The 14,354-nt window shown below is 44.5% G+C and overlaps 1 protein-coding gene across 1 annotated transcript in view; it reads left to right on the top strand.

Annotated features, from left to right (window-relative positions):
• SH2D4A (SH2 domain containing 4A) overlaps positions 1-13,588 on the top strand; it is a 44,408-nt gene extending 30,820 nt beyond the window's left edge. The window contains exons 7-10 of the mRNA XM_004682294.1: positions 66-255; positions 3,298-3,422; positions 12,778-12,998; positions 13,496-13,588. Coding sequence (XP_004682351.1) covers positions 66-255; positions 3,298-3,422; positions 12,778-12,998; positions 13,496-13,588 — 629 coding nt within the window. The remainder of the gene's footprint in view (positions 1-65; positions 256-3,297; positions 3,423-12,777; positions 12,999-13,495) is intronic.
• Positions 13,589-14,354: the final 766 nt, after the last annotated feature.

The following is a 14,354-nucleotide window of genomic DNA, read 5'->3' as shown; positions in this document are numbered from 1 at the left end:
GTGCTGACTCACCAGCGATCTCTGTGGACTGATGAGTTCCTGCTCAACCCCCATTGTTTTTCTAGTGCGGAAATCCAAAGCTGCAGACGAGAAGAGACGCTCCTTGGCTAAGCAAGCCCGAGAAGACTACAGGCGCTTATCCCTAGTGGCCCAAATGGGGAGAAGTGGTGAAGGGCGCCCAAGTATTTCACAAAAACCAAAAAGACCCCCACTTCCACCCAAGCCTATGTTCCTGAGCCTCCAAATACCTTTAAGGTAAGAAGCCCTCAAGGTGGCTTGCAGCATAAGCATCGCCCCGGGCACATGGCATGATGGGCTTCAGGGCACTGCAGGAGCCTTTGGGTAATTGTAATTGCAGGCCCCTGTGTAATTGAATTTGACCTCCTTCTAAGCCAATCTTCCCAATGTACCTGGCTGACACTCATGGCTTTCTTATTGGTAAAACATCCCCAGCTGTACAATCAATGCAGATGGACCCTCCAACTCACGATGGTTTTTGCAGTGGTGCCAAAATGAGGTAGTGCAGTTGAAACCTCACTTTAATTTTTTTGCCTTTTCCTGGGCTAGTGACAGGCAATACCCTGCTTCCCTGTGGTGCCAGGCAATGGAGCGAGCCACAGCCCTCGCTCAGCCTCATGGGCATAAGGTACACCTTCCACTTTCCACATTCAGTAGATAGTCTGTAAATACAAGAGCTAACCAACACTTTATTATAAAAAAGGCTTCCTGTAGACATTGTCATCCTGGTGTAAGGTAATGTGAGTGCTTTAAGGACATTTAAGGCAGGCAAAGCCTTGGTGTTCAGTAGGTCAGGTATATTGGGTGCATTTTTTTTTAAGATTTATTTATTTATTCGTACAGAACTGGGGTACAAGCCAGAGATGTGGAGGGTGAGAGGATTCACCAGAGACAGAGTGGGGAGCAGAACAGGCAGATCGACAAAGCATACTGCTGAGGGGAGCAGCGGGCGGGCCAGGAGAGGTCTGCCACGCCATGTGGTCACCTCCGGGGCAGGCGGGAATCGAACTCATGCGGAAGTGGCTTAAGCTTCTCTGTGCTGCGCTTTAACCCGCTGCGCCACCAGGGAGGGTCTGCATTTTTTTATGTACAGTAGTTTCCATTTACAATGGATTTAGCAGGACAGAACCCCATGGTGAGTTGAGGTCTATGTACTCCATCACTTAAAGAAGTTGCACATTGAGGTGGGTGCACTTCCTGGGTCTCCTGCCTGCCCCCACCTCATCCAGTGGGGAGCCAGTGAGGGGAAAGAGGAAACAACTGGGATTTAGTCGGCATCCCACATGGCTGCTGGTTGTGAAAGAACGCTGAAGGTGGCATCAGGTGTTGCTGACCCACGACTTGAGCAGAGCTGCACTAGCTTTGCTCAGGATTCAAGATCCAGTGGTAATTCTCATTCCAAAATACATAGGCTGAGAATTAGGAATTGCTTCTTTTTGGAATGAACGCTCTTTTGTGGAGATCCCTTTGCCTCCTAGGCTTTTGGGGAATTAGGCAGAACAATTTGTTTTAATAAATCCCTAACGAAAAATAAGTGATGTTATCACAGTAAGTACTCCCTATTTCACAGGTGAACCCATTTTAAAATTGTTTTCTCCTGGTTATAGATATTATATGATTCTTCATATTCTAACTATGCAGAAAGAGAGTATTTAATGTAATCAGAAGAAATCAAATATTGATTAAAACAATGGTCTAGAAACCTTCCTTCTGAAATAAAACTAAAAATACATGTTACGTGTACAAAGGAATAAACAAAAATCTTTTTGCTCAGAATCAGTCGTTATTGTCAAGGTTTTCCTAACAGAGATTATGAGTCAGAGGAAACACGAAGGTGGACTTCTTCCTCTACTGTAATTATTTGTACTTACTCACCTGAAAGGTTCTATTTAGGGACTAGGAGACTGACAACAAAATGACATGTTCTCCACGGGGACAGTTTGGGGAATGGCTCTTTTCTTATGGACAACAAAACAAGGAAATGGGTGTCCTTAAGTTTTATGACCAGGTCACAAAGAAATGAGTGAGACCCTGTGCAGGGCTGTCTCTGGAGCCTACACTGGCTTGTGTGCCCTGGCCACAGCACCCCAGACCTGGCCTCCAGCTCTCAACTCTTCCAGGGTTGGGGACTGGACTGTGATCTGTCCTTGCCCTCCAAATCTTAGGGCAATGTGACTAACAGCAACGAAGGGGAACTTTAATAAAAGCATTCCATCAACTCATTTTTTTCCAACTTAAGACACTTGCACTTGATTGTTTTAGGGCTGGCTTTATCAAGCCATGATAAAGTCAGCTAGGAGCCAGCACACAGACAGACTGGCTTCTTCAATATCCTTGGCGTTTTGGCCTGATCTCCAAAGACTTCCCAAGAAAAAAATTTTAACATCAAAGCTAGTGTGAACACTGATGATGTGTCCTCATGTGGGTGCCGAGGGTGCTCCCCAGGAAAACCAAACAGTAGGCAGCTCATTGTCCAAATTACTTTGCATGCAATGTGTGTGTGCATTTCAATGGTGCATCCAACTCATTCACATGTAACTCATAGTAGCGTGTGCTAGAAAAGGCATCAAGAGCCATAAATTATGTAACATGAAAGGTCGTTATCATCAAAATTTGTTTTGATATTAAACTGCTCAAAATTAGTGGACTGTTGCATGCAACTTGGAAATTGGTTTATTACTTTGTAGTGCCACTTTTACATGGAAATAGTGCTACATCCCAGATCTTAAGTTTTGCTACTGAATTTATTTCAAAGCTATTTTTCTGCCTATATCTTTTTCTTAGCAAGCTTCAAACACTCTTCTTTCTTTTACTTCATACTTCTGAGACTGTATTTTGGCAGAACCAAACCTCTTCAGTGTGGGAGTGAAGAAAGCAAGTCAGGAGGGTTAGTAGAAACAGGAGGAAGTGAAAACTGTCAGTGTGAGGAAGAAGTTTACTTTATTGAATTTGATTTATTTTGTTTGCAAACTACACACCCTCCAGGAAAATGGTACTGGGAGTGTATCTTTCACTTTTTTTTTTTAAGTTTCCAGTTTTTTTTTAAGATTTATTAATTTATTAATAGAGAACTGGGGTACAGGCCAGAGATGCGGAGGGTGAGAGGATTCACCAGAGACAGAGTGGGGAGCAGAACTTAAATTTTCATATGTACATAATTCCCTCCCCACCCTGATATGTATAGGTGTGTACACATGTACATAAATAGGTGAGATTTTTGAAGGTTTTAGCTTTTCAAATTAGTTAAATCTAACTTGAAAACTTGCTCTCACATGACAGAAATGCGAATGTGAGGACATCTTCCGGCTCCGCCCAGGAGATCATCCGCTGGTTTAAAGAGGAGCAGCTACCCCTGCGAGCCGGCTACCAGAAAACCTCAGACACCATAGCTCCCTGGTTCCACGGTGAGTGCCCCGGCTCCCGCAGGATCCTCTCCCTTGGTGGGGAAACCGAGCCATTCACCAAGAAGGCCAGGAAGAATAAGCACTTTCTCTTATTAATGCTGCCCAAGAAAAAATTATTCTCACACACCCATTTCTCTAGGGTTCTTGGTGAGCTGCAGTCTCATAACTGGTTTGGAAAGCAGTCCACAGTGTGAGCACTGCCTGCATTTCAGGTAGTTCATCACCATAAATAAAACACCACTCAGTGGGTGGGGCAGCCGTACCTCCTGCTAACAAGCACTGGGTCCCTGACTTGGACTCCAGTCCAAGAGCAACCAACGCCTTTGGTCCACCGCCCTGAGAGGCAGCCAGGGCAGGGTTGGCCACGTCCGGTCTAGTAACCATAAGGTCAGTCCTTCATTAACTAGTTGCATTACCTTAAGCAGATCTTCTTTCTCTGCAACAAATCAGTTTTTCTGAGCCTCATTTTTCTGACCTATTAAGTGAAGGAGTTGCACTTTTTGATATTTCCCTTAAAAATTCTGGTTTTGATCCTTGTTTCTGGTATATAGCTAAGGCTACAAATTGGGTTTGTTGGAGCCTGAGCAGATATCAGCTAATAAGTCATGTCTTAATTTGACCCTAGAAAACTGATTAATTCAGGCCTGTGTCTACCCAGCTCTTAGCTTCTGGAGCTCCTGGAGAAGGAAGAGGCCTCTTCCCCCTGCTGGCTTCATGAGGTCTGCAGACTAATTGGCTCTATGTAAAACAAAAGTGCTTTAAGGCAAAAATAACATCCCCTCACAGAACTTGCTTCTTTAAGAATTTTTTTTAGGGTATCTCTCTTCTAAGCAATATCATCTCATACAGTAACATCCACATAATAAGCTCCTAAACACAACTTGGCGCATTCTTCTAAAAAGAACAAGATGAGGGCCCTCCCTGGTGGTACAGTGGGTTAAAGCACAGCACCATGAAGCGATTGCAGCCACTGTAGCATGAGTTCAATCCCTGTCCCTGGAGTTGATCCACATGGCACAGCGGACCCCTCCTGACCTGCCCGCTGCTCCTCTCAGCAGTGTATTTCAGTCAACCTGCCTGTTCTGCTCCCTACTCTGTCTCTGGTAAATTTTCTCATCTCCTGTACCTCTGGTCTGTACCCCAGCTCTATATGCATAAATAAATAAGTCTTAAAAAAAAAAAAAGATGATCTGTGATAGGCATTGCCTATTCTTTTTCTTTTCTTTTTTTTCTTTTTCTTTTTTTTTTTTTTTGCATTCCATGTTTTTGGCATTCAGGCCTTAGTAATTGTCTGTTCCCAGGTAGCCCCCCTTCCTCCCAGGTCCAGGTCAGGAGGCTCCTTCCTTTCCATTCTGCTTTGAAGATGTTAGGGAAAGGAGTGACAATGGTGAAAAAAGACTAAGAGGAAAAACCCAGTATAATTGCACACTTGTCATGGCTGGTTCTGCTGTCTCGTATTGCCTTTTTATTCCCCTTGTAAGAGAAGCACTGAGTTAATCAGCCACTTTGTAATTTCTGTGTCATTGGGCAAAGGATGCTGTCATCTCTGGTTACAAGGGTGGTAGTTTTGTTACTTTTTTTTTTGTAATAATAGGAAGTGAGAAATTGGAAATGATGGTTGATGCTTTTTAAAATCCTGGTACTTGAACAGGCAGTTCTATTTGAAATAGTTGCTCAAAGCTAGGAAGACACAGTTGGACTAAATACCATTTGACATTTTGGTTAAAAAGTAAGAACTTTGAATTTTACATATAAGGACATGACCCACTGTTATTGATTTGTTTTCATTTGTACAGATATCTAGCATAGTCATAAGTAAGGTCAAATATGTCATATAAAAATATAATAAGTAATACACAGCCATGGAACCCATACAAGTCATTATCTTCAGTGTTAAGGAGATAGTTTCATGTTTATGTGATAAAGAAAAGATGCCTTACATTGTATCTTTTTGAAATATAATCATTAGAACATATAGATCAGGAATGGAAGCTCTTCTTTATTGATCTACTATCTTTCATTATGATATACTCCATAATTTTCCTTCTTAAGTTATTTGGTCACCTAATTTTTCACCCCATAAAAGTCCATACTTTCAATTTCTCTTAATTAGTCTTAGATAGGGTTGGGCGTGCAGGGCAGGACATAGGAAGTGCAGACATCTGGGGCTGTGATTTTGGGAACTGGGTAGAAAAGACATGCTGTTTACTAAGAAAAGGGACAAAGGAAGGTGAAGAGATTAGGGAATAGGGGAGATCGAGAGAGACGCTGAAATAATTTTGAATTCTCCTTCCTGAGTGTCTTTTGATGATCTCAGGCAAACCTAGATATGCCAGGTCTCCCACATCTGTGTCAGGAAGAACTTAAATCTTTTTTCACAGAGCACACAACTCAGAGAACACTCTTCCAGGGAACACACTGCCTTGGTTCACAGTTCCCCACCAACCAGCTGTGTGGCCTTAGGCAAGTCAGATGACTTTTGCACTTTTGTCTCTCAGCCATATAATGCAGATATTACCTGCCTCAAAGGACGGAAGAGTCAGTGGGTCAATGTAAGCCAAGTACTTAAAACTAGGTGGCAGATAGGAAGCCCTAGCTAATATGTGTTAGTCATTAAAGTAATAAAGTGAGAACAAATGTCATTTCCACTTTTAAATTATTTTTTTAAGATTATTTTTTCATACAGAACTGGGGTATACAAGCCAGAGGTACAGGGATGATGAGAGCATTCACCAGAGACAGACAGGGAAGCAGAACGGGCAGACTGACGAAGTACACTGCTGAGGGGAGCAGTGGGCGGGCCAGGAGAGGTCTGCCGCGCCATGTGGTCACCTGCGGGACTGGGGATCGCACTCATACTGAGGCGGCTGCAGCGCACTTACAGTGCTATATCCTAACCCCCTGCACCACCAGGGAGGGCCCTCCACCTTTAAATTATTAAGGAAACATTATAAATAATATTTAAAGAGTCCTTACCATTTTCCTCGTCCTTGAGGTCTCCAGCGAGAGCCCAGCATCATTGCATGTCTCTTTCTGTACTGAGGGTCAGGCAGACCCACAGCTGCTCTGAAATGACTCCTTTAAATGCTGGATGGTTAAAGAAAGCATCAAGTGGGAGGCAGCCATGGAGGGAAGCTTAGAGACTTCATCCAAGTTCAGGCTCCCAGTGGATAACACGGACCCTCTGAGTTGGCCAGACTTGCCATTTGGACATAAAGTCTTTCATCCACTCCTTTCTCCAGGCATATTGCAGTGTGGGACTCAGAGGCCTCTTGGGCAGAGACGCATTCCTTTGGGAATGTTGTCAACATGTTCTTCAGCAGCCCGGGGCAGAGGACAGGACAGGACAGAAGAGCTCCTGGCGGAGGTGTGATGGTGCAGCACACCTGGCTCCCCTGTGCCCAGGGCCTGTGTGGTCCAGGAGAACAGGAGGCTTGGGGTCCCCTGGAGCTTTTCAAAACTCCATGACAACAGAGGCCTAGACTGAGGCGATGCAGAGGTCATTGTCTCCATGCCAGGTAGCTACATTTAAACAATTACTGGCAAAATGAGTGTTCCCTAAGTAATCCAGAGAAGTGAATACCTTTGTGGAAAATCATGCTCCTATTTTATTTTCTGTCCATTCCAGGAAAATTTCATGAGCCCAGTCTAGTGGCGGCTAGCACAGGGCAGGGTCACTATAGATTTACGCAGATAGATAAAATCTGGAGCCCTCAGTAGAGTTTTCAAGCTTTGTCTCTCAGGGAACCAGGTGCACAGTCAACCAGGCAGGGAGCCTCCATGCAAGGAGGCAGGCAAGTAAGCCTCCCACACCCCACAAATCTTTATGCCTACTCTGGACTCTGACATTCACTTGTGGTCTTGCATCTTCCAAATCACAACACTCATCCTCTCGTAGCCTTAGTCGGTCTCTGAGTGGTGCGACCAATAATCCTGGCCTCTAGGCACAGGTGTGCAGTTATGCAGGTGTATGCACCCATACTCCAGGTGTCCGCTGTCAGGCACCCCATGACCCATGCCACACGCTCAAGCACCTGCTGCATTCATCTGATCATGTCTGCAGGTTATGGCCCCAGAGGCCTGATTAATTCACTAACCCCACACCAGTTACAAACAAAGCACTGGAGTGGGAGATGAGAGACCTGCACAAGTGACCCAGTAACCTTGGGCATTAGCTTTTTTGCTTTCGTTTTCCGATCTGGAACATGAAGATGATCGTGTCAGTTCTTTCTGCACTAGAGTCATTTGAGGATTGACGGTAGCTGTCATCGGAAGCACACTGAGCAGTATGATATGGCGTGGATAGAGGTTTCTGGTCAGGCCCTTTTGGACCGTGGCCTTCTCCTAGCCTGAGCGAACTCACACAAGTTGTGCTCTCGATGTGATGCAGGTTCTCTCATGTCATTTGAGGGCGGCAGCTGCTCTGATCTTTGTCAGGCTTCAAATAATGTGAGGATTCGAATAATGTGAACCACACTTTGGGGAGCTCCAGGCAGAAATTAAGAACTCTAAGTGCTGTTTGTTGTTCAGTTGTCTTCTGTTTGATTTTTAAGTGCATATTTCCCACATACCGGAAGCAGGCCATATATATCAACCAAGTCGGGTCTGGTTGTGCTTCAGACCATTAAATGCATCCCCAGACTCGAGACAGCAGCTGAAGGGATGTGTCCCAGAGGAGGACTTGATTATGGGACAAAGTTCTCCATTAGACCTTTTCTGGCAGGTGCTGAGGTTATGAAAATAAGATGGTGCCCCTCCAGGTCATAGGAGGTGGGCAGGGGAGTCAAAGCAGAATATGCTATGAGCACACTGATGAGCTGTCAGGGTGCAAGCTGAGCTGGAGGTGGAACCACGGGGGACCTCGGACAGGCTAGGGAGAGTCCAGGTGGAGGTGGGAACCAGGTGCTCAGCAGGTCTGGAAGAACCCCAGATTTGCTGCTCAGAGAGAAATTGGAAAGCTTTGTGCCCTTGGGTTGAAACATAGAACATCTTGATGGAATCTGGAGAAGGCCTCTGCAGTGCCTCCTCTGAGCAGGAGAGTCCCTGACCCCTCGGTGGCTGTTTCAGGCATTAATGCTCTTTCTGTGTCACTGGCTGTGGGACAAGCCCATGGGCTGGCAAGGCAGGGAGGCCAATGGCCAGGAGACTAGAGGCCTTTAGCCCCCATCAAATGTTTACTCTTTCTCCGGGCTTGCTCTGGCATCCTCTTGCGGTCTTCCTCTCGCGAGCAGCCGCTCCCTTGTAGCTGTTTCCGTGTGGTGCCACCCTAATAGCCTCGCCTCCAGGCTCAGGTGCTCACACTTGCATGCCCGCACCACACCCCAGGTGTCCAGAGTCAGGTATGCATACCCCAAGCCAACACTCCCAAGTACTTCTTGCATTAGCACAATTCAGGACGCAGGTGATGGCCACAGAGGCCAGCAGTGTAAAAGCGTGGCCAGTCTTTATTACCATGTAGCCTCATGGATCTGTCTTCTTCCTGCAGGGTAGTTGCTGCCACTGGATCTCCAACCAGGTCCCTGAAAAGGTTTCTAAGTTAGTTAAGCTTGCACTCTTTTGTGCAAAATGTAGTTCTTCTGATTTGTCGTGGTGATAAACCTTCACTCCAGAAAGGTTACAGCTGTGCTGTCCAGTAAGGTAGCGATTAGCCATGTGTGGCTTCTTATCTTAAAATTAAGTAAAGCTAACTACAGCTAAAATTTGAGTTCAACTGGCCACACCTACGGTGCTCAGTGACCATGAGTGGCTAACGGCTACCACCTGGCTAGCACAGACGACGTCCCGTCATCACAGGCAGTGATGTTGAACACCATGCTCTAGAGGGTGCCTGTTCATTTCAGAAATTATTGATCTAAAAGAAATCTCTTTATTCTCCCTTTTTACTAGCACAGAAATCCTCGTGTGACTGCAGATGGGTTTGGTGTTTGTAATATGATGCAGAGAGAAAGTCCTAAGGACGTGGCCTGGAGTTGTCCAGACCCCAAACAAGAGACCACTGCTTCAGAATCCTAAGCATTGTGCGTGAGGCAAATCACGGGTGATTGATACTGTCAGGAATGGCCTGAGCCCACAGTAATTCATCTCTGACACTGGATTGTGGCTTCACATTCAAGAACAGTGAGCTTGGCTAGGCCCTCCTGAACCTACCAACTCTCTGATGGAATCAGAGCACTCACATGCTGACCTGTTATCAGAAAGGCCAAGAAAGAGAAGTGCACTTCAGGAATAATAAGCCTGTTGTAAAACAGAAAGAACAAAGTCCCATTTCCATAGCACTTACCTTCTGAACCTGCCATTAGTGCCACTGTGTGCAGGAAGTCTACATTATGGCCAGTGCTTTGCCACAAATCATTTTATTGTCTTCTCTTAACTCTGGAGATTACAAAGTGCCAAGGCCTGTGTGTAATGGGTAATCATTACAGAGCGAGAGGCTCACAGGCAGTTTGATTTACAGCTATCATATGACTTGATTTTAGTGGAATTTGATCATAACCCAGATTGAGTTATATTTTTCCAGAACAGCTTTTACTTTAGGAATACAAGTCCATCTGGATATCATCCAGATGTTGTAAATTACAGCATCTGTCCCATCTGGTGAAGAAACTTGGAATTTCAGAGTTAGCTTCTTAGCAAGTCTGAGAGAGAATGAAATCTTTTTCCAGAGTGGTTTCCTTCACTCCTGGCTTCCCAGCTCCTCTGTTACAAAGGGAAGTTTCAGTGTCAGTGAAAGATGCCCCTGGATTTATAGACAGTCAAGTTCAGTCTTCAGACCGCAGTCATACACAGCCCGTGGGTGATCTGTTGCAGGTACCTTGTTTTCACCTATGGTTGACATCTGTATTTCATCACTGGGACCAAATGTGTTTAAGTTTGTATGTTTTTTTTTTTTTTTGAAGTAATGCTGGTTTAAAACACTGCACATGATTAAGGGAAACAGGTTGACCCCTCCTCAGATTATATCACCAAACCTCACCAACCACCACCAAACCCATACATAGTCTTTTACCAAAGACCCTGGGTGGACCTTTTATCTCTACCCTCATCCTCCCTCTCTGACAGCTTCAATTCTGCCGTCATATTTCTAGGGTTTGTTTTGGTTTAGTTTTGTCAGTTCCTTTGTTTCTGTTTGTCCATATGAATGAAATCATCTGGTCTAAGTCTTTTTCCTTCTGACTTATTTTCCCTCAGCATAAGTTCCTCCAGCTCCATCCAGGTTGTCACAAATGGCAAGTTTTTTGTTTTTTTTTTTTGAGCTGAGTAGTATTCCTTTGTGTACTCGATCACATCGTAAGTCCCTCTTCTGTCATTGGCTTTTACGTTGTTTCCATAACTTGACTATGGCAAATAGTGCTGCAGTGAACACAACCAGGTGTGTTTAGAAAGGTGAAAGAGACATATAGGAGCAGTAGTCGATACTCTGGGAGTTGATATGGCATCATTTGGGCCTCTAAAGTGGACAGTGCCCGGCTCCACAGATGTTGAGGTCACTGTGGTGTCTCAGGATGGGCTTTGTCAGGAGAAGGGTGACAGGTGGCTGGTGTCAAGAACCTGCTAGGCACCAGCACAACTGTGCCAGAGTGTCTAGAGGAAAGGCCACAAGTCTTCATTTCAAGGGCACTTCCTATCTGTGAATAGGGTGCAGTGCCAGGCCTTGTCAGCACCCAACTTTTTCCCACCTTTCACTGAGGTGGAACCTCCTATGCTGGACTTTTGAAATGCAGAAATGCAGACCCTGAGGCCTCCTGAGTGGTGCAAGGGAGAAGAGGAGGCAGGACAAGGGATGCTGGGTTGGTCCTCACTGGGGGAATTCAGGTGATTTTTTTAAAATCTTCCCTTATTAAAGGTCTATTTACCAAAAAAAAAAAAAAAAAAAAAGAAAAGAAAAGAAAAAAAAGAAATGGTTTTATTTTTATTTATTTTGGATAATTAAGGTAAATTATCAATTAACTTTATTAACAAGAAGGCCAAGAAACTGTGCTAATTCATTGCTTCTCATCAGAAGACTTTGGGGGACTTTTTTCTAGTAATAAGATATTGAGTATAAACCAGAAGTTAATTGTGGAACAGATAAAATAAAGAAACAACTTCTGTCTGCTGTGATAAAAAAGAATGCTGGAAGAATACTGTTCTTTCTACACACACATTGCCCTGTTAGGTGTGACTAAATAATTCAGTGACTTCACCATCCTCCCAAAATGTGTTTGTGTACTTTCTATGTGTTTTATAACATTATCTACTTATCTAAAGAATTGCAATAAAAACAAGAAGGGGAATTTGGAATATGAGTCAAACCTCATGATGAATCTAGAATAATCCACACCCCCCCCTCTCAGACACATATACACCAATCTTCTTAATATATGAGATTTGTTTTTATTATATATGAAGATATACAAATATATTTGTGTACACACATTCATTTATTCTTTCAGGAGTCATTACAGTGGGCCTTTGGTGACCTTTGTCCTGGTTTTGACCTTTGGACAATTTGGGTTGGATGACCCTTTGCTGGGGCAGGGAGAGGGACAGTCCTGTGCACTATAGGATGTGTAGTAGCTTCCTTGACTGCTAGATACTAGCAGTCCCCATACATATGGCCCTGAAAATGAAAAATGTCTCTTAGACACTTACAGACATTGACCTGGTTGAAAACCATCTAGACCAGTCAAATGACTCCCTAGGTCATAGGGTCCTACGGGTAAACTGAGGTGGCTAACCTGAAGAGGCATCTAAAGTCTCCTTTCAAATCTAATGTGCCTCGTATGCCTGTCAAAGTTCCCACCAGGGTCTTTGTCATTGCTGTCACTAGAACATCCTGAGCTGGATCCTCGACCAGAGACCTAACCCGTACATGGCACAGCCGACCTCTCCTGTCTCGCTTGCTGCTCCCCTCAGCAGTATATTTCAGTAGATCTGCTGGTTCTGCTCCCCACTCTGTCTCTAGTGAATCCTCTCACCCATACACACATCTCTGGCCTACACCTCATTTTTTCTGTGCATAAATAAATAAATACATAATAAAAACATAAATAAATATATATATTTTAAAGTTTCCACTAGACTCAAAAGCCACCCTGTACCTGTGTTTGTTATAAGTAGGTGTCTAAGCGGAGATGGAGTATTCTGAAGGTTAAACTTTTATACACCTCAGCATTTGCTTCTGGAACCTACCTTGTCAAGTTTCCAAATACCAGAAGATGGATGACACTTTATTATATTCCAAAGAACTCCCCAACTGCCGCTAAGACTGCCTTTTTTTTTTTTTTTTTTACTAAATTTTATCCACACAGATGTATTTGACTGGGGAGAATTTTGAAAATGAGTTGGCTGGAATACTTGCCTTTCTTTCCCATAGGAATTCTCACACAGAAGAGAGCAGATGAACTTCTGAGCACCTGTGCACCGGGCAGTTTTCTGATCTGTGTCAGTGAAAGGATTAAAGGCTACGTCTTGTCTTATCTTTCTGTGGATGGCTGTAAACATTTCCTCATTGACGCTTCCACCAACTCGTACAGCTTCCTGGGCATGGACCAGCTGCAGCATAGCACCCTGGCGGACTTGGTAGAATATCACAAGGTGAAGCCATGGGCAGACTTAACTTGCTCTGGGAATTGTCTTGCGACAGCTCTAACAATGAAAAGCAATTACAAGCAGAAAGATTGAAAGCTTAATGGGGGGATGTAGTCTTTGATAACTCCTCCTGATAATCGGGATTCTTAATTGCATTCCCGTTACCATGGAATCTGGGCCCTCCTTGAAAACTCAGGGAGACTTCACTTCAGGGGGCAGAGACTGCAGGAGACGCTAACAAATCTGTGCTGCTCGCTCATCACAGGTGAGAAGACTCTACTTCAGAGCGTCATCCTGGGAGACAGTGCCAGGCTGTTTGCAGACAGTCCTTTAGGATGTCAGTAACAGATTCAAGGGTCCTGTAAATAAGGGCGGGGACAAACTTCTATGTTCTGGGAAGGTAAAAAGAGCACGGCAATATTCTTTGAACTGTCTTAATATCTCACCCCTCCTGCCCCCCACCCCTGCCCATTCCCCCCTGCCCTGTGCCCTCTGATTTCCAGGAGGAGCCCATCACGTCTCTGGGGAAGGAGGTCCTTCTGTACCCCTGTGGACAGCAGGACCAGCTGCCCGACTACCTGGAGCTCTTTGAGTGACAGTCGCCATCATGTTATTCTCCACTCCGGGCTGAGTTTTTCTCAGACAGAAGCCAGGAAATGGATATTTGTGTGGGAAGCCAAAATGTCCCCCTTCAGCAGAGCCAATATTTATCAACTTGGAATTCTACGGAAATCACTCTTCTGCATAAATGCTGGGGTTCCAAGTTATGAGAAGAGGACCTCTGTCTCACATGCATTCCAAAAGTAAAATGAGGGCATTCCTAATTTTGGTAGCTGCTTGACACAAAGGATACAACTGTAATGCTATCGATAAGCTTACATGAACGAAGAAGAAATTGTAAACTTGTAGGAATTCAGGTTTACTTCAAAAACCAGTAGCTTGTGTGAAGGATTTTATGACGTCTCCCTTCCCTGGTTGCATCGCCTCATAAAATTTCAGGGTCTGTTTTGTGCATTTTGGAGTAAGGATATGAGACATCGAAAGACAGAATGTGGGAATATAAATTGAATGCCATGTTATGATGAGAAAACTAATATGTAGAAACATACTAGATGGTAGGAAAATGAGCACACCTTTGTGAACACGTCTCTTCTTTCTGAAGAATCAGGGTGCCACGTGCCTGGCTACCTTGGCTCTACCTGGGCACAGCCCAGGAAGGGTGGCACACATGCAGAGGAGCTGCCTGCTAGTGCTGATGGAGAGCAGCACAATAGTCGTATGTGGATACTACTTGTGAGTTGAGTTGCATCTCCCAAAAGATAGGTTGAGCCCCCTGTACCTGTGAAAGTGACTTTATTTGGA

This window comes from Condylura cristata, unplaced genomic scaffold (genome assembly GCF_000260355.1).
Source record: "Condylura cristata isolate star-nosed mole 26May11 unplaced genomic scaffold, ConCri1.0 scaffold00014, whole genome shotgun sequence".
Classification (NCBI taxonomy): Eukaryota; Metazoa; Chordata; class Mammalia; order Eulipotyphla; family Talpidae; genus Condylura; species Condylura cristata.
Note: the sequence above shows the minus strand (reverse complement) of the source record. Positions and strands in the feature narration are given on the sequence as shown.